Source organism: Asterias amurensis, chromosome 8, assembly GCF_032118995.1.
Source record: "Asterias amurensis chromosome 8, ASM3211899v1".
In the NCBI taxonomy this organism is placed as follows: Eukaryota; Metazoa; Echinodermata; class Asteroidea; order Forcipulatida; family Asteriidae; genus Asterias; species Asterias amurensis.
The window spans coordinates 2,731,400-2,750,408 of NC_092655.1; the positions used below are offsets into that span (position 1 = coordinate 2,731,400).

Genomic DNA, 19,009 nt, shown 5'->3' on the forward strand with positions numbered 1-19,009 from the left:
ATTTCCAAACATAACTGTTTGCAAATTAACTTAACTTTAGGGTTGAACAATAACATCAACAATGCGGGCGGTGGATAAAAGCTTACCGAAACCCTGGATTTCAGAAAGATCACGTACATAACAATGAAAACAACATGATCAATAACAAAAGTGACCTACTTAATGGACTGTACCAACATTCAGCGGGGAGGTAAACAATGAGCGTATAGTAAATATTGTGCCTTAAAATAAGAAATTTATAAAAAAATTATTTCTAAACAATATTGAGTGATATCATTTTCAATAATTGGGATATTATAATTACTAAACTGTCAATTTAAGCACACAGATAGAAAAAACAACTTAGTATTTGTGTTGGAATACTACTCTAGAAATATGGACCAGTCCATAACAGACCAGTGCGTGACATAATGGCATGCGTGTCTTGATTAAATGGCGTTTTGCATATTTTGTGTCAGATCACCAGTCATATCTAGATGCCGTATGTCATATGATGGCCAACTCAGGGGTAAATTATATCATAAATCTCGGAAATGACGAAAAACTCGTCAGTTGATATGCTATTCTTTAAGAAATATGTAATCTGCTTGAGTTGAAGATACACCATGGCGACACTTCTGCAGGTTTTGCTCGTCATTTTTGTGGTAAACTGCGGTGTTCTTGTGGCAAACTGTCGGGTCTATGAACCAAACGTTAGCCTTTATTATGGACAGGCTGATGCTGTGTTGGTGCCAGGGAATGGCGGCATATTGCAAAACAAAGAATTTGGGTTTGGAACACATGGATCATTGGATGGGAATCTTGAATGTAAGCCGACTGTTTATGTAAGTAAATCTTCGAGATGTATAATTGAATAATTGAGATACGATGAATTAGTTTAAAAAAATTTAATTTATTAAAATTAAATCATGTTTGTTTGTATTGTTTAATTTTTAATTTTTTAAAGACTAAGTTTAATTTTAATTGTTTAATGAGATTAAGACTTAAGTTGATCTTTATTTTTATTACAGACTGAGAGTCATCTAATGATCTATTCTTAGTTTTATCTGGTCTAGAAAACAGTGGTTTCTGTCACAAATATTAAAATATTATAAATATCTGTGACATTTCAGTTTCCCTTATTTTGTTTATTATTTCTTGGAGCCATAATAAACTTCAGGAGAGTTTTGTTATCGCAACTTACCATGGAAGTGCCCTGTGTTTTTTGGAAAGTTTTGGTTTTATGTATCAAAAACTGTTAATTAAAATTTGATGAATGTTTGTGTCCTTAACTCTCCCTTCAGAAAAATTCAGAGAACAGCGCTCCAAACCTTTGGCTTCTGGGATGTACAGCATTAGAGAAGAAAGAGGTAATCACCTTTTCCCAAATTACATGGCTCTGCTTACCGCGGACTTGTGTGGATAAGCAGTGCCACAATGCCAGATAGAAACTTGAGGATATTTGTAAAGTCCCTTATAATGGAAAACTGCCAGGCCCCTTCAACAGCAAAGTTCAAGGCCTGAGATTGCTTCTAGAAATGTCTAGTTTATTACTTTGAAAAACTTCAAACTCATTTTTGCATGTTACCTCACATGAGCAGGAGTATGTTCACAATATACATCATGATCAAGGTATGTCATCATGATGACATACCCAACTGTTCAATTCATTTAATAAGTTTCTTTATGATTATACTAAATAAAGGTGTTTTCTGTTCATAAAAGCTTGAAGAGATTGGTCACACTCGTCTCAACCAGGCTTGTCAGAAGCTGCAATTTCCAGATGATGTCGAGAAGAACTTCAGCATTATTTGCCAGGCAATACCTGTGAATCCCATCGGCAAGTCTCAGAGTGGTAACTACTGGGAGGCCCATCACAAATTCAGCCGGAATGCCTTCTTGAGTTTCATGCTGCTGCAGTGTCCGAGAGAGGTCCCTAATAAGACACGGATGAGAATTGAAGAAGTTCGGTGCAAGGTAGAGACAAAAGTGGTTACATCCATCTGTTTTGACAACCCTATGTTCCGACACACCTAGTGTAGTTTCCTGGTCTTAATCCTAATCCTAGTGTGTAAATCATCAGTGTTTTTCTTGAAAAAGGGGGTGTCAGAATATAGAGCAGTCATCGAACAAACAAGTGTCATCACTTGTCATTCGATGTTATTTCATTGCATCAGTTTCAAATGTAATGTAGGTTGAACTCAGTAATACCATTGTGGATCATCATGGCAGCATGATCTTGAACACTGGACTTGAGTCGTGATGTTGTCAGAGTGTGGGTCTAAGTCATAGTTGTGGCATTTGTGTTCTTGAGCAAGACTCTTTTAACCATTATTACTTCAACATATGCATTGTATATTTTATTGTATTGTAAAGAATATTGTGCTTTGTAATGACTTGCAAAAACACAATCTTGTACTGATCTATAAATTTCGGAGAAACTTTGCATCCACATTGCAGGGCAGGCTCGTGGTTATGAACAACAACAAGAAGAGTCATCTGAGCATAGACGAGGGCGCTCTCCTACCGATGTACAAGATTCTGGTCATGGTTTGGGTTGTACTCCAAGCACTATGGATCGCTAATTGGATCAAATTCCGAGAGGTAGTGATGTCTTTTTTTTTCTTCAAAAAAATAAGTTAATTTCTTTTAAAAGATACGCTATTTTTTTTGGTGAGCTGAACAATTTAAATGTTATACAAAATAAGGTGACATTTTTGCTTTTTCAATTCAGTTCTCCAACCATCTACACAAATTGATGTTTGTAGCTCCATCCTTCAAGTTTCTGTTGCTCACATTATCTCTGGTGTGGTGGGAGATTATTGCCGCTACTGGTGAGTAAAAGCTTTCTCAATTAACACAGGCCTCAAAATAAGCCACAACACCCACAGCAATTTTGTTATACCCTGTGGTGCCCTTTGCAAGGTTCCTGTACAAATTACCCTCATACAAGTGCCCCTTACCAGAGGTAAATTGCAGTAATGTGGTTTGGGAATGATTAGAAATGTGCACAGCCGCAACTGTGGATACACAATTTGATTGTAAACAATACATGACCTTGATGATTATTACAGGCACTTGCAAATTTTGAGTCATGAGTTATATAAATAGCTGTCATGGGTCGTAAAACATTATGTCTGTAAACAATACACAGTGCAGTTGATGTACTTGTGTTGTTTTATATGTAGTGCTTTTACATGTAGTTAGAATTACTGCAAAACAAGGCATTTTTGTTTTTGCCTGTGCCTACTCAATGTAGGCATTCTTCACTTACACATCTGGTGCAGAAATTAAGCGCTTGCGCAGTAAGCAAAGAATGGTGATCTAAGTGCAGAATTTTATGGTAAGCATAGTCTCCCTACAGGGTTTTTATGAGAGATTTATAAATTGATGAAGGTTTGCTATGATTTTCTAGGTTATGAGAACACCACTCTGGAGATGTACCGAGACATCATTCAAAGCACCGAGGTCGTCATGCTGTTTATGACCATGATGCTTGCAGCTGAAGGCTGGTGTGTCCTCAGACCTCGCATCAGAAATATTCGCTGTTTACTCATACCAGGTAGGTCATTTATCAACCTTGTTTCCAGGCGTCTGTTTAGATGATCTTCCTGTCAAGGGACTCTACAAACTCCCACAAGGAGATATGAATGTTAATCTGGCAACAGCCAATCTCTGTCATACAAACATATGTTTAACTATGATTATGAATTGCATAAATCAAGAAATTGTGATTCAGTATCAATACTTATTCTAGTCATTGTGAAATCAGCGGTTAGCTTGTTAGGAATTGAACCCACAACCATGAGAACGATGTAACTTTTATGATTCAAATATTGCATGGTCTTATTTTTCTCCACAGTTCTTTTTCTGGTGTTTTTAGGCTCATCAATATGTGCCATCTGGGTGCATAATTATTTCATGGTAAGTTGAGATAATATCTTGATCCTAATCAATCATAGTATAAGGATGGTACACTGATGGTAATTAAAACCGTTCTTGCATTGATCTCTGACTGCTCAATAAAGGTCAATGTCAATTGAGTATTTTTTATTATTAATATAAAACCACCCTTTTCAAAGGTTCAAAATTGCTGTAAAAAGTACTGAGTTTATAACATGGCTTTTGAAGGATTCCCGCTGATGTGAAGAGGTTGATTGTTTCATATTGTTAGTGCACTGACCAAATGCTTGTTAGCAATGTATGCTTGTTAACATGCAAGTGCAATGTATTCTCATATCATTTTGTGTGTGTATCTCTCTGTTACAGGCATTTGCCGTTTGTAGCATTGTTTTTGTTATTTACCGAACTGTGAAATGGAGCACCTACAATATGCTCTACCTGACGCGTCAGATTTTGCGCAACTCGCGCTACATTCAGGAGAAGCATCTGCGCTTCAACAACGTCAGCATCACGAAGCAACTCACCGAGAAGCGCAACATTTTCATCCGGCTCAGGTTCATCTGCACCTTCTACACGATTGTCTTTGCCATGGTGATCACCATGTCCACGTTCCTGACGGAGTATGCGTGGGCCCAGACGATAGCGTACGAACTCCCCGAGTTGATGGTGTTCATCGGGCTGGGCCTGATCTTCCGGCTGAGGGACTTTGCGCCATTTGAGAACATCAAGGTGATTCTGCCCAAGGAAAACTCTGTGATAATACTGCTGCCGTTCCCTCATGAGATGTGGCCCAAGAGACAAAAACTGGCCCTGGGTAAACCAATCAACCAATCTTCAGATTTCACAGAAGAGGATCAGTGCGACGAGGACAAATTTTGAAGAGTGTAATTCAGCTGAAAAGTTTTAAAGGATTAGATTTTGTTCCGGACAACTCAAGGGAAGGAAGAAGACCCTTTGCTCTGGTTGTAAACCACAGAGTGAAACTTTCGTTAGTACACAGTCTTTCGGACACACAGTTGTGTGGACTTTCTTCTGTGTAATAAACTACTGATACCTCTTCATAATCAACAATCTGTCAATAACCTGTCAAAAAACTGTAAAGCGCATTTGAACACGCGCTATATAAATACATTATTATTGTTATGTTATTCCCTTCTCAGTTTTCTGAAGAATTCTCATGTTGGGACCCTTGTTGTGACCAATTTGAGCAAAGAAAAACATGTTGAGGACCTTTGTTCCATTGCGAAAAAAGTCCCTGCTGCTGTGTGCATGCCTGTTCATGCCTGTTCATAAGCTACTACTAGGACTTTCAATGTGAACTTCGGTTGTCACTTCTGCTATAGCCACCAAAATGTTTGCCATGTGTGAAATGATGAAAACTATTTGCCGATAAAAAATAAGTTTGGACAATTTTGCTTGTCACTTAAAAGTTAAAAGCAAATTCTGAATACCATGAAGTACTAATGTTTGTCACTGGTACCCTGCAACAAATTTTGTAAAACATTATTTTTGAGCTTCTTGAGCTGAGCAGCCAAGTCAAATTGTGACCATGAAAGTTTTCAAAGGTATGTTTTAAACTATCAATAAATCGTGACCATAAATAATTTAATTCACAGTTTTGTTTCTCATAAAAATAGAAGGACTATCCCACCTACATTTCTTCCTATGCATAAAACTGTTGCCCTTAATTTCCTGTGAAAAACCTTTTTAAGAAAGAAAAGCTAGGTCTTTTTTTTCACACAACAGTTGTATAATATATCAACACCACTCAGACTGGCACTGACAAATGAAAGCATTTTGAAAGTAAGTTTCACATTTCCAGTTAAAAACTTTATCATGGACATGCAGACAGTGGGAGGGTTTTCTCAAATCAAGTTACTCGGTTTTAAAGTTTAAAGTTAAAGAATTATAGTACTATGCACAGTTATTTTGTTTGTATATTTGCTGTAAATCCCACGTGTAAATGCATGTTTTAAATTATTTATTATACGTACATGTACAATTGTTTGTCAGTCACTATTGTACAATAATATAAGAAAGAAAACACAATTTTGGTTTGTGTTTGCAAAACTTTGACCGTTGGAAATCGGATGTAAAGATGTCGTTTATTTATTTATCAAGAAACTAACAGGGAATAAACAAGGAAAACTGACTGTCTGCCGCTTCCAGGTTGTCTTAAAACTTGGGTGTGATCCCTAGCTACAATGTATACAACAGTTAACGGTTATATGGCTTAGGCTTTGAACTGGCAGCCCAGTACAAAGATAACGATTAAAAAGGACGGTATTCTGGACCATGGGGCGGGGCAGGGGGGCTTCTTTTGAGTCCGACTATACTGTAAATAATAACTAGTATTTGATTTTAAATCCAGTACTCCTATATTGTAAATTGGATGTGTGAAAATGTCATGCCAAGATTATTGAACTGGGCCACTGTATCTCAAACTATTTTTGTAATAAGCTTTATTTTGAAATTTGTATTCTTGTTGATGACATTGAGTGATTCATTGGTTAATATAACATTTTAAAGGTCAATCGTACAATTAGTTAACCTTTTTTGAGATATTTTCAATTTTTTTTGAATGGTTATGTCCACGCAAGAAGAATAATCTGTAATTGAAATACACAATCTGAGAAAGGTTTCATGCATGCAACGTTTCTCACATGGACATTGTATAGAATCCTTTACTTTAAAACCCAAGTACTAATCATGTGTAAAACCATATTCCTTAGAAAGGAGTTATTCTCAAAATGTTTAACAGTATCAACAGCTGTAGTGATTCTTACTAAGTAAGTGTTTATGATCTTTAATTTGTGGAGTAATTATCAAAGGTATACCCTCGTAAAAGTATATACTTAATTATATATATTTTTTTGTTATTAACTAAATTAGATAACGCAAACTATTATTATTATTAAATGTAAGATTATTTTAAAATTAAAGATAAGACGTATGTATCTCCTAACTACGTAATGTAAAAACTGTGGATAGTTATTTATTTCATAATTTTTATGTTCTATTGAAAAAAAGTTGGGACATAAAAAAACATTGTATTAATTTAAAGATATTAGAATTGTGTTTAAAATTGTAACTTTAAAATGTAATAGTACTTACTACTTATAAATCTGTATTGGTTTAATTTAGTGTTTCTTTGGCTGAGAAACCTATATGTTGTTGATTTGTAGGGAATGACCCTGAAAAAGCATGGTGTAATTTCTATCCGAAAGCTTTCTAATGATAAAGATGGTTATGGAAATAATAAGCATCCTGTAAAATTACTCCATCTTATAAATGCCCCTGTGATCAGAAATAAATAAAAAACATTTGAAAACACAGAATGACAAATCTAGTAATACGTTGATCATGCTAATTTAATAGTGTACTTACATAACTATTTTGTGTTCAGTCCCAATGTTTTCGCTTTGAAAGGGCAAGGGCAGAGAGGCATTTTCTCATGTGTAAAGGACGTCTTATGGAGTATTGGCATATTTCAAAGGCACCAAGGCAGTAACCAGGGGGCATGGAGGTAATCGCCTTTGTTGCCTTTGTGAAGTATCAGGCATGAAGTGTCGAAACTTGCTAAAAACCTTTAGCAATGAATAAATCAAGAACTTGTTCAAAATCTTATTTGCAAAATATTGTGATTTTGAACACTTGTCAGTTTGTGGCATGACTGACAAGTTGGTCTTTGATCCTCGACCCTGCATCATGTATTAATGCAAGCTGTTTAAAGTTACCATGTGTTATTGGCTTGAAAGATTTTTTGCAATTTTGTTGCTAAGCTAAGCAACCTAAAAGGGCGTGAAAGTTTACAAGGAAAGTGCGCTAAAAACGAGTAATAAATTTAGGGAGCCAGTCAGCATTGTATGTCAGTCTCTCTCTTTAAATGTCAATATGAATTAAATGTCTTATTGAATCAAAGGGCAAGTAACAAGGGGGGTGGATATGGATAAATATACAGCTTTGCCCATGGGAATGCTGCCTGCACTTACATGATACAACAACCAACAAATTGCATCTAGCCAACGCCAATGCTATACACATTTATATTTAAATCTTATAGTTGGCTTTGTAGGAATTGTGTGAGAAAATTGTCTCTGGGGACTGGTCGGGAATAAATTTGTTTCTGATAGAACACTTAACACTTGTGTTGAAGGTATTGAGTAATTAAACTTGTACATGTCATAAAGGTATCAAATTAGAGGCAAATCCATGCGTCAAAGTCCTTGGATTTTAGAAATTAAAAGATTTGATTCTTGAATTTGATCTAAGTTTTCTTTTAATTTTAGAATATAATATAAAGACAAAGTCGTGGCATGAAGTTTGAGTTTGTTTTGACCCCTTAAAATTGTAAAGGAAGTTAAAGTTTTACATTCACATTAATATGTCATTTTTGTCTTCTCTTATCCGCTTGACAGTTTGACTGCTTCCAGTTTTTTACTGTCCCTCCCCAGAACCAACAGCTGAAATCATCAAAAATAACTCCACTGTGTCCCCTAATGCACACCAATATTTTTTTATACAAGGAAAAGTATTCAAATTCTTGTCAAAGGGCAGCACATTGTATTGCAAACCTGAGAAATCTTAGGCATAACATCTACTTTGTACTCAAGTACTACTACCTTGTAGAAGTACATCTACCATCAAAATGTGAGTACTACTCGAGAATGAGTACAAGTACCATCAAAATAGTACTTGAGTACTACTCGAGTACTATAGTACTGAGTACAGTACAAGTACCATCAAATGGGACTTGAGTACTCAAGTACTTTAGTATACTATAGTACGAGTACCATCAAAATAGTACTCGCGTGCAGAACTGAGTATGAGTAAAACTAATACACTTGGGTTATTAAAGGTAGTGGGTCACTACACATACAGGAAGTGTGATTCCAAAATGGCTTCAGATACCAAGAACAACAAATGAATGAAGCGCACAAATTTATAAATTAAATTTCCTTTGTTTTTCATTTATGTTATTAATCAAAATAATTAAATATACTTAGTTGATGAATACAAATAAAATGTTTTTACTTGAAAGGGTAAAACAACATAGATGGAATAAAAGCACAGAGTTGGTATTTTATTCACAGCTGTAAACACTAGAATTATAAATACAGCTATAAATCAAGCATTGCCCCACATACATGTACACGTGTATATACATTTGGTAAGCAGTTTACCTCAGAAAAAAAACAATTACTTTTCAATTACCCGTGCAGAAAGGAAAATTTTTCTTCTAGCCATTTATAGTTTAATTTATCTGCGCCCCTTAATTTGGCCACCGATATAGAGATGTGTAACATTGCCATTTATGTATTTTAATGCCTCATAGTTTTTTTTACAGCTGCATCACTATCATTTGAAAACTGTAAATATGTACAGGGGAAAAGAGATTTTGTTAAAATTTATAAAATTTTCTGCTTGATGTGGAGAGGTCCACTTAATATATTTACAGGATATTCTTTGGAGTTGTTTTTCTATTCACCAAAACTCATTCCGAGCGGGTAGAAGACCTCGGCCGAGTCCTCGGCGTCCATGTCTTCTCTGAGCTTCTCTGACAGCAGATTGGGCAACGACCTCGGCACTGAGTGGTTAATGAATCTCAAGGTGAGGTGGTAGAGTTGTGAGCGGGGACTCGCTGGCTTGCATATGTCAAGGTGGTTTACTTTCAAGGAGTGGAACTCGCCATAACCGGGATCTAACATGACAAAGTGCAGGAGGTAAAATACACTTTATAAAGTGTATTTAGAGACACCAGAGGTGCTGGCGGCAAACACTAACACACACCAAGCAGTCCTAAAAAGACAATCTGGTATTCCCATAGTTTGTCCAAGTCTCACAGCGAGACAACTTTTCAGAACACATGACTAAATGCAGTAGAGACTGTTGTGGTCTTCACTTGTCCAACAGGACGATGGCCTAGAAAAGCGAGATTTCCAACATGAATTCCAGTACCTTTTGTCCCTCTTTGACTGGGGCAAGTAAACAAAAAGCGGTGCAAGCTGCACAATGAAGTGTCTGGGTGCATCATAAATTTATGCATGCAGCATGTTCTTGGCGTGTTGGCACATAAACCTACCGCATCACACAAACATTTTGAAAAGATACAAACGAGCCTTCTCTGCATCCGTGAAAAAGTTTGGGCATATACACAATTAACAACAATGATTGTCAAGCAACTTACGTGAAGACTCAATGGGTACCACGACTGTCTTGACTCCAAGTCCAATGTTTAGTGGTTTGGTTTCTCCAAAGCTCAGCACCGGTAGATGGCGTGTCTGCACAAAGGCTCTGAAGCGACCATGAAGATTCTTTAGAGATGGGGAAGCTACAAAGGGAAACAAAATATACGGACACATCCATTATGATGCGCTGAATTTAACAACTATCCCAAATTTGATTGCACAAGCTTGCAAAGGTTGACCAAATAAGTGAATCTGAAAAACAAATTTTCTTCTAGGTCCCTTTTCGAAACAAGGCCTTGGGCTTGAGGTCTGTCCACCTGATTGAAGCCAAGTAAGGAAAGTGCCTGTCTTCAAAATTATTGACAGAGACTACAAAAACTCAAATTTTAATAAAATGCCTATCCAGTGAGTGGCAAGGAGACACAGGTGACCAGCACCTATACAAAGTTCTCAAAAAATTGTCAACAAATACCTTGTCCGGAAGATGAAAACAAAGAGGCATGTTCAGGCTAAACAGACAATCGCATTCAACAACATGACTCTTACCTTGGACTAGTTCCTTGACTTCTACAGATGGATAAAGTAGCATTTTAGCCTGCTGCGATGCAGCTGCTAGAGAGGAACCATGGTGTGGTGTGCTGAAGAAGATAACACCCTGAGTTTTTTCCGCTATGTTCTCCAGCTCGGGATTCTCACAGGCATCAAGTAGCATCTGCTTCACCAGTAAACCTACACGACAATTGATATAATTTATTAATTTATTTATTTATTGCAAAATCTTTATTAATCTTTATACATGATAAAAAGATCAGCAAAATAGAGTTTATTATCAATGTAAGTATGTATTTAAAAGAAATAAAAGAAATAGTTTATATACAGTGGCATATATCTAATCTGGGTGGATCTGAGAAACCAGTGTAGTTGCCCATCTATGTTAACCTGTAATATCCTGTAAAAATACTGTTTTACCTGTTTCTACCAACTAATTTATTTTAGTTTCAAAACACTAAACATGATCGGCATTATTAAACGGTTATGCCGAAAATGTCATGCTTACAAAATAAAATATTAAGTATTACAAAGACCGTAATCAAAAATCAAAAACATGGATCAGCGTGATGAAGAAATAACACAATGTTACTCTGATCAAAATATAACTAGCAAAAGTTAAAGTTATCACAGAGAAGAAGAACAACAATACACCAATGACATAAAAGGTTTAAAAGACAGAATATACATTGTCATTTGTTACATAAATTGTTACACACATACTTTCAAAAATCTTGAATGCTAGATAGATTAAAAACTATCACAAAAGACAAAAATATACAAGGTACATAGTCTGGTGTAAAAACAAATCCAGACACATGAATGGGTAAAAACACAATATTAAAAAGATAGGATGAACAAATCACAAAGATTATTAATAATAATATAATAAGAGCAGTTATAAATTGCCGGTATCAACAAGTTTTGTCACTCATGGTGCCAGACAAACAAGTTACATATTAATATTCCAACACAACACATCAATTACTCAATTCAAATAATCAATCAGGAATTTTATTGCATTAAAAACCGAGGCTACAATTTAGACTTTCCGCAATGTTTTGACGTGCATTTGCTCTATGTACCAACATATATGTCATGGTTTTAGACAAATCTGAGGCGAGGATACTAGCTTGTAGGGGAATAAATAGTCTTACCTCCCATAGAGTGAGACACCCAGATGATAGGTCGTTGACCTACTCCAGCTTCATGTAATTTATTGGCTATCTCAGCTGAACGGTTTGCCAAGGAGCGTCTGATGACCAAACATATGCAGAAGATCAGTTATATAGACAGGAGATTGGTCACCAAGAGCTTTGAAGAACTTATACGCGGTATGCAGTTTGATAAGGAGCCAGTGGAGTTCTTGATGTTAAAATAAGATTGTGGAGAGAGGCAAGCAGCAGCGTTCTGAACTTATTAAATTTGAGAAATGAAAGCCCAGTGAGAAGCGAAATTCAAACAAGTAGCTATTTATCGGGGGATGGGATATAAAGACAGTTCTAAAGGAGGACCAGCCCATTTGTAAATTGTTTTACTTACTTTTCACTCTGGAAGGGACACTTGGCTGACCATTCCGACATGTGAGTGTCATAGGATATCGTAATGATGCGCATGTGGGGGCAGTCTTTAGCCAACCATGTCTGTAAAGCAACATTTAAAAGAATGTTACACTTGCCTTTCTCATGGCATCCGTATTAAGCAGGGTTATTTTATTGTGGAGAGCATGCTTGCGCATGCAGCAACTGAGTAAGAGCTATTCCATGCAGAGCAATAGACCTGCTTTGATTATAACGACACAGTCCCTTTTAAGGACAACATTTTGAAAAAGGTGCTTGGGTAACTCTAAACTCTTAAAATATTAACCCCTCCCAACCTCACCTTTGGCCAGCATTCTGTCGCCTCATCATTATGGACTTCAACTTCCTCTTCCTCCTCCTTAAGGGGTGCTTTTGACGTCTTCGCTTCCGGGTCCTTCTGGCGCCACGTTTTGAAGGCACCTCCAAGCAGACCATGGACAAAGACAACGTCTGCTTCCAAAGATTGCCTAGTGCAGGGCAAATTAGAGCTGCTTAAGCACAAATATTTACTAAGCCAAAAACAATTTTGCTAACTGGATTTGTAATTTGTATTGTGACATCACAAAGAAAAAACTTACTTAACAAACTAGTTACAGCCAAAAAATCCATCAGGTTAACATTGTTTCAACTGGTGCCCCACTAATTTTTTCAGTATTTTCTGCTTAACATCTTTATGAAATTAGGCCCTAGAGTTGAGATCAATCTTAGCTCTCTGTGGAATTGACCTCTGACCTCATTCTGACTTGTGGGTGAAGAAGAAAGATGCCATCATGTAGCTTCTCCGTCAAGGTGTCCCTGTCCATGTTGATTAGTGCCCTCGCAGCCTGAGCTGCCAGTGGGATACAGTCTGACTTCATCCAGGATGCTAGAACGCTGACCCAACCTAGAGGAAAGAATTGTTTCAGTTCATGGCAGGGTAATAGATTGGTCAGCACTGAATACAATGCTTGATATCAGGCAGGATATGAACCAATGCATTCGGATTAACGAGCCAATCTGTCCTCTGTAGATTCTGTCCCCCTTTTATGGAAAAGGGGGACAGAATCTCAGAGGGAGGGAAAACATTTACTGATACACCGGGGCTCTACCAACTGAGTTATCTAGGTAGGGACTGAAAACCCAATCCACAATAGTGCCCCTGGCATGATTCAAACCAAGGTCCTAGTGGAGGAAGGTGAGGAAAGATAGCTCAACAACAACCTGACCACCCATATTCTGCAACAAGGCACTCACATGCATCACATCACAAACGCCACTGTGGTATTTATACGAAATTGAGAATCCTCAAGCTCTGTGTAGTGTGTATCTTACCTGCCTGCACTATCTTAGCATGAAGATGTTCATTTAGTGCCATGTTGGCAAGGATACGAGCGATGTAACACTGAATCTTGAGGCTGACTGCTGCCTTGGAGGATCGCAGCTTCATTAAGAGTTGGAGTCCACCGTGGTTTACTATCTCTTCACAGTGGGTGGGTACCTTCAAAAACAAAGCAAACTTTGTGTTATTCAGCCATGAGAATGAATGTTGAAGAAAAATCTGGAAATCTTTTGTGTAGGAAAAAGAGTGTATGTAAATCGGCATTGTTTTTCAGTACATCCCTACCAGGGATTAGTGACGAGAGGTATCAATTTGGCGTGCTGCTCGTGGTAGCAAGGCTATGAAGTCAGCTCTTCCCAATGTCTGGTGTCCCCTGTTACTTACCTCAGAGTGACTGACGAGGGCCTGTAGGTTTACAGTCTCTCTGGCCTCCTCTGGGATCTTACTCAGACCCGTTACAAACGACAGAGTGTTGCCCCCAAAGCACAACGTTCCACTCTGAAGAAAACACATATTATAAAAGAAACAAAGGTCTGAAACCTCAGATTACAAGATCATAGTAAAGTTTAATAGTCATAAACAAATTGTACAGTTACAATAATAGTCTTAAGCAATAATAGTCTTAAGGGGGAAGAGAGCTGCAGAGTGTGAAATTACGGTTGGACATCAGACATGTTCCGACCAATGACAAGATAACTGGTCCTGCTTGCTAGTCACTGTAAAGACTCAGGGTAAATTCTAAAGACTCACATGATCACTGGCCTGGACTGCCTTGCTCTCGGCCACGGCTCTCAAGGTGAAGAATTCAGTACATCTGTCAATGTTGTCCCTCGGCAGAGCTCCTAGCAGTCGCTTGAACCCTTCCTCTGTGTTCTCCTTGTAAAGACAAACAAAATCAATTAAACAAAACACTCCGCCCCTTGATCCTCTAAGCAAAAGTAGTAGTCCCCACCGATTTCCTACTGTACATCCCCAGGTAGAACTTACTAAGCTGGACAGTTCTTTCAGATCAAAAAAAGTAGTGAGTCAACTTCTTAAGAACAAATTTACACAGCACAAAAAATGAAAATGGTTAGTTGACAAGGAGATTTGTTACTACCTTTGACTCATCAAGAGAAGGTGGATCCAGAAAGAAGCGCATATCCACATCAGCTGACCTGGCTAGACCAATCAGAGTTCTCTGATCACAGGCTTGGGCAATAGCTCTGTATTCAGCATCTGGAAGAGAAAGAGGGATAGGTCCCGAGTCAGAAATAAAATACCAGCCAAAATTCCAAGTAAATTAAATAGTTTTGGCCGGTACCACAATACTATAATTTTTTACATTTTTTGTCGAGGAGCTAATTTTCACAAGTTAGTTCTTTTGTATGTCTATCTACATTTATAAAGGATTAAAACAATCGAACGGTTCAAAAATCCAAAAGGTTAAATTTGTCTTCAAGGTGTTGAGTGTGGCAAGTACCAAGCCAGTGTTAATTACCGTGCCAGTGGTGTTTCTTAGCTAGTTTAGCCACAGCAGCTCGCCGGCGTTGAGGGTTGTCAGACTGGGCCTTCTTCAAGAGACGCCATGGGTCCTCACTCGTCCGATCAAGGGGTAGCTTGGAAAGCACTGAAAAGCAAGGGCAAAATTTGATTAAATTTGCTTCAAAATTTTGTGCATAAAATAACATTGTTTGATAATGTACGGTACTTCTTTTCTTGTGGTTGTTATAATGCTAATGATGATAATACACAGTTTTTATTTATTATTTTATCACACCAAAAGGCATCTCAAAGTGCTCATTATTTTTTATAAGGTATGCAGAGCTCTGTTCCTAGTATAGACTCATTTTAATTTACACAGCACAATGTCATGTTTTACAAAGTGCTGTGTCACAATCTGCAGACAACCATACCAGAAAACACACATTTTTATGGGCTTGTTGCAATACTGTTCCCTCAAACTAATCTACAATGTAATCGGACCGCTTGGAGATATATTGCAGGTGAATGAATAACACTGTGGACAAGTCTATCAAGTTAACTTGGAATATTTTCAAGATGGTGCCTAAAAATACCTTCCGGATGATTATCTTCAAGGAAATGTTCCAGGAGGGATAATCTCAGTTTCAAATTACTCCTCATCTGGGTCACGAGGTCTTCTAAATGAACAGAGAAAACCAATGTTATTAGAACAGGTATGCTTCGTTTCTTTAATGGGCAAGGGCACCAAGACATTTTCTCCTTTGTAAAGGGCACCCTATGAGGAAACTGTAAACTTCTACTGGAGCATTTCAAGGGCAGTGCCATGTCAATGAATCAGGCCTGGGCTGGTTGGAATTTGATTGAGAACTACAAGACTGGAATGAATCTATTCTTCAAAAACCAATGATGAGACGTCCGTTCAATGGTTCTATCCAAGTAACTGTTGGCTGGTTTTGCGTAGTTGGCTTGGGTTTTTCCAGTAAAATTTTTGTTTTTTTAAAATTAGAATTAGAATGTTTTATTGTCTGCATCATAACTATACAGAAATTTAGTTTCAATTGGAACATAGGAATAAAACAATTATTAGTTAAAAACAATGCCATTAAATCAGCAGTTAAGCAGCTCTATGAAACTGGGCCCCTAGTGTTACCTACACAAGAAAAGTGGAATGACTTACCTCCATTGGGTGCAGGGGTGACATAGATGTAAGGGTTTGGTCGATCACGGATAGCAGCGTCTGATTTGTAGTGGACAGCCCGATCCAAGCTAACCCATTCTCTGTATAAGAATAATCCTCCTCTGTAAAACAAATATCAACATCACATATCATAAGCGGTTGCATGGAGAAAATATGTAGGTCTGATTGTTTTTCATTTATTTCAAAAAATGTAATTTATAATAAAAAAATTAAATTGCATGTTGGATACATGAGATATATTTTCAAAGTGAACATAAATAATCTCGTCTTCTCTGCAAAGAAAAGTTTCTGGGTTTTCTTTTTGAATGTTTTTTCTATCCTGATTCACCAGACTTGCTAGTTGTGTTGATCGTAACCCTCCATCCTCCAGACAGTCACAGAGGATGGAGGCTTACTTCCATCATCGCAACTCCCGACTTTACAGCTTTTTATCTACATATAATACATAGTATCAAAAAAACCAACCGTATAAAATACATTCCCTTTAAATATTTAGATTATCAAAAGGGTCGGTAATTGTGTGGCTGAAGAATCAAACTGACCCAATCATTACACCAGCTAATGCTGCTGCTTTTACTTTTCCACTCTTCACCCAAGCCCATCTTGTCAGTGTTGCCTCCTTCGGGGTTCTGTTGATGCAGAAGTTTCTACCGATTACCATGCCAAACATTCAGACGATTCATCGACCATTCTCTATGAAACTGTCAACTGTTAGACATAAAAATAGAGTGTGGTATTAATTTTGACTTTTCCAGATATATTTGATTTAGTTCAGAGAGCAGGGTTTAAAATTAACACTGGCTGCAGGCCCAAGGCTACGGTTTATTGTAGCCTTTGGTCGCTAAAAGGCACGCCCACACTTAGTTAAGTCTGGTGGCCTTTTGTCTTTGATCTTGTTTGTCACAAAAATTCCAAATAAGCAAACTTGTACTGGATGCTGGTCATCTCGCCCCCTAGCCAGCTCGCCTCCAGCAAAGTTGCCCCTGCAAAGGCGCCCCTTGGCCTGACAATGTCACCCTCTAGCGAAGTCGCCCCTCCCCCTGAGAATGTTGCCCAAGACTATGTCGTCCCCTGGCAAAGTTGCCCCCAGCAGCAGTGTGTTTAGTTTTGGGTAAAAATAGTCATCAAGAAATAAACATCATTCCCCTAAATTTTACATGATATATTTATACTAACAAATAGTATACATTTTTTTCTAAAATAACAAAACAGGCCGAAATAAATATTTAATTAAAACAAGCATTTTAAATTGAATGAGAGTTTGAAATTTTTTCTATTCTTTTTTGTAGTGGAAAGTTCAAGTATTTGGAAAGGTTCCGTATGGCGCCACCACTTTTTCATTAGATATGTAAACAGTATCTACTTTTCCTCAATGGAAAAGTTTCCATATGGTTGCCACCACTTTTTCATTCGATATGAAATAATATAGTATCGTAGCGTCATACGTTATCGACCCTCATATGTTTTCGGTCCCCAACTTTGATTCCCGTTTACCGCGAAATTGTGCAAGCTGCACCGGTGACAGAAGCTATGCAGTTTACTCACGGTCTGTATTTTTATCAGGCTTAATCATGCTGAGACTAAAGTTTCCTGTCGTTGGTTATGCTCAAACATTTATAAAATGATTGATTTTTGGTACAAATCACTAGTGCATTATTATGCTAACATTCAAATGAGTCGAAGAAACATCATCCAACCTCGAAAGTTCAAAACAAAATTATTATCTGCTAGATTGAGTTTCATTCTGCTTTAGTCACTAGATAGATCATGTGAGGTGGTTGCTATTTGGGATTTTATGGTGTGCCAATATGGGGAAAAATTTTTTAATTTTTATTAACTGCATACTGTAATAAATTCCGACACGCGTCATAAATATTATATCTACATTAAAGAGAAATTATCATAGATTGGTTTCTTATCTCCTGAAACCAAACATTACTGGTTTGAAATGGGGGAAAACGGATTGTTATGAAGTGTGTGTGCTTTAAGGGGGGTGGGGTGTTTTACTTTCATGCCTTATGATAGCTCTGGATTCTAATGTAGTAGCCATAATGCCTTAGGACAAAAATGTAATTAAATTTGTTTAGTAGTAACTGAATAATATTTTTGATTTATTTTGCACGCCATACTAGCTTCTGAATATTCAATAAAATACCAACCAATGAAAGGTGTGAAAACATATGACGTTGCTCCAACGTCGTGCAAGCGCAAGCACTGTTAATGGCGGACTGTCTCTCGCAACGTAAAACTAAAACTTAAAAAATTTCAACACACGATGAAGTGTAAGTGTTATTGTTAAAAAATTGGATAGATGATTTGAAAAAAAACACATTTAGTTTTTGATTGAGAACAATTTTCCTGTTATCCTACTGAAAACACATGACACCAGGGTATCTAATTTACCTCAATAATGACTAATGAGAAATCCCTTTTTGTAAAAAAAGGTGAAAAAGTGGTGGCGCCATACGGAAAGTTATCCGGGGCGGACATTGTCAGGGGGCGAGCTGGCTGGAGGCGAGATGACCCCCCCCCCCCCAGGCACTGCATATTTTTGATGCCGCCTGCTCCTTTTTTTAGGGTTTACTTTATTTCGTTTTTTAAATTTTAAAATCTAATTTCATGTTAATAACCATCTAATATCTAGCACTGACATCGTAAAAATTGTCCTATGCCAGTCAAACATTATTTAGTTTCTAGATATAAATATAATAAATTTCTACTTACTTTTTTCTCAAGAACTTTATAATAACAAATTCTGTGTTCTTTTCTCTGGTTACATAATCCCACGGCTCATGGACGCCGCCATGTTGTTTCTGCCGAACAATTGATC

At 37.3% G+C, this 19,009-nt stretch overlaps 2 protein-coding genes across 2 annotated transcripts; one reads left to right on the plus strand and one right to left on the minus strand.

Moving 5' to 3' along the window:
- The first annotated feature begins 475 nt into the window (after positions 1-475).
- Positions 476-9,276, plus strand: LOC139941068 (uncharacterized). Its single transcript, XM_071937491.1, has 8 exons — positions 476-824; positions 1,284-1,349; positions 1,705-1,956; positions 2,440-2,583; positions 2,714-2,813; positions 3,395-3,541; positions 3,842-3,903; positions 4,249-9,276. The coding sequence occupies exons 1-8, from the start codon at positions 606-608 to the stop codon at positions 4,759-4,761; spliced, it is 1,503 nt and encodes a 500-aa protein (XP_071793592.1). The 5' UTR covers positions 476-605; the 3' UTR covers positions 4,762-9,276.
- On the minus strand, positions 8,936-19,005 carry LOC139941064 (protein SERAC1-like). The gene is made up of 16 exons (XM_071937484.1): positions 18,904-19,005; positions 16,722-16,887; positions 16,159-16,280; positions 15,575-15,658; positions 14,998-15,126; positions 14,617-14,735; positions 14,268-14,393; positions 13,902-14,015; positions 13,511-13,676; positions 12,932-13,082; positions 12,501-12,666; positions 12,162-12,262; positions 11,777-11,874; positions 10,617-10,799; positions 10,070-10,213; positions 8,936-9,583 (listed from the first exon to the last, which is right to left on the minus strand). Exons 2-16 carry the CDS (start codon positions 16,847-16,849, stop codon positions 9,363-9,365), a joined length of 2,052 nt encoding a protein of 683 aa, XP_071793585.1. The 5' UTR covers positions 16,850-16,887; positions 18,904-19,005; the 3' UTR covers positions 8,936-9,362.
- Between the last annotated feature and the right edge of the window lie 4 nt (positions 19,006-19,009).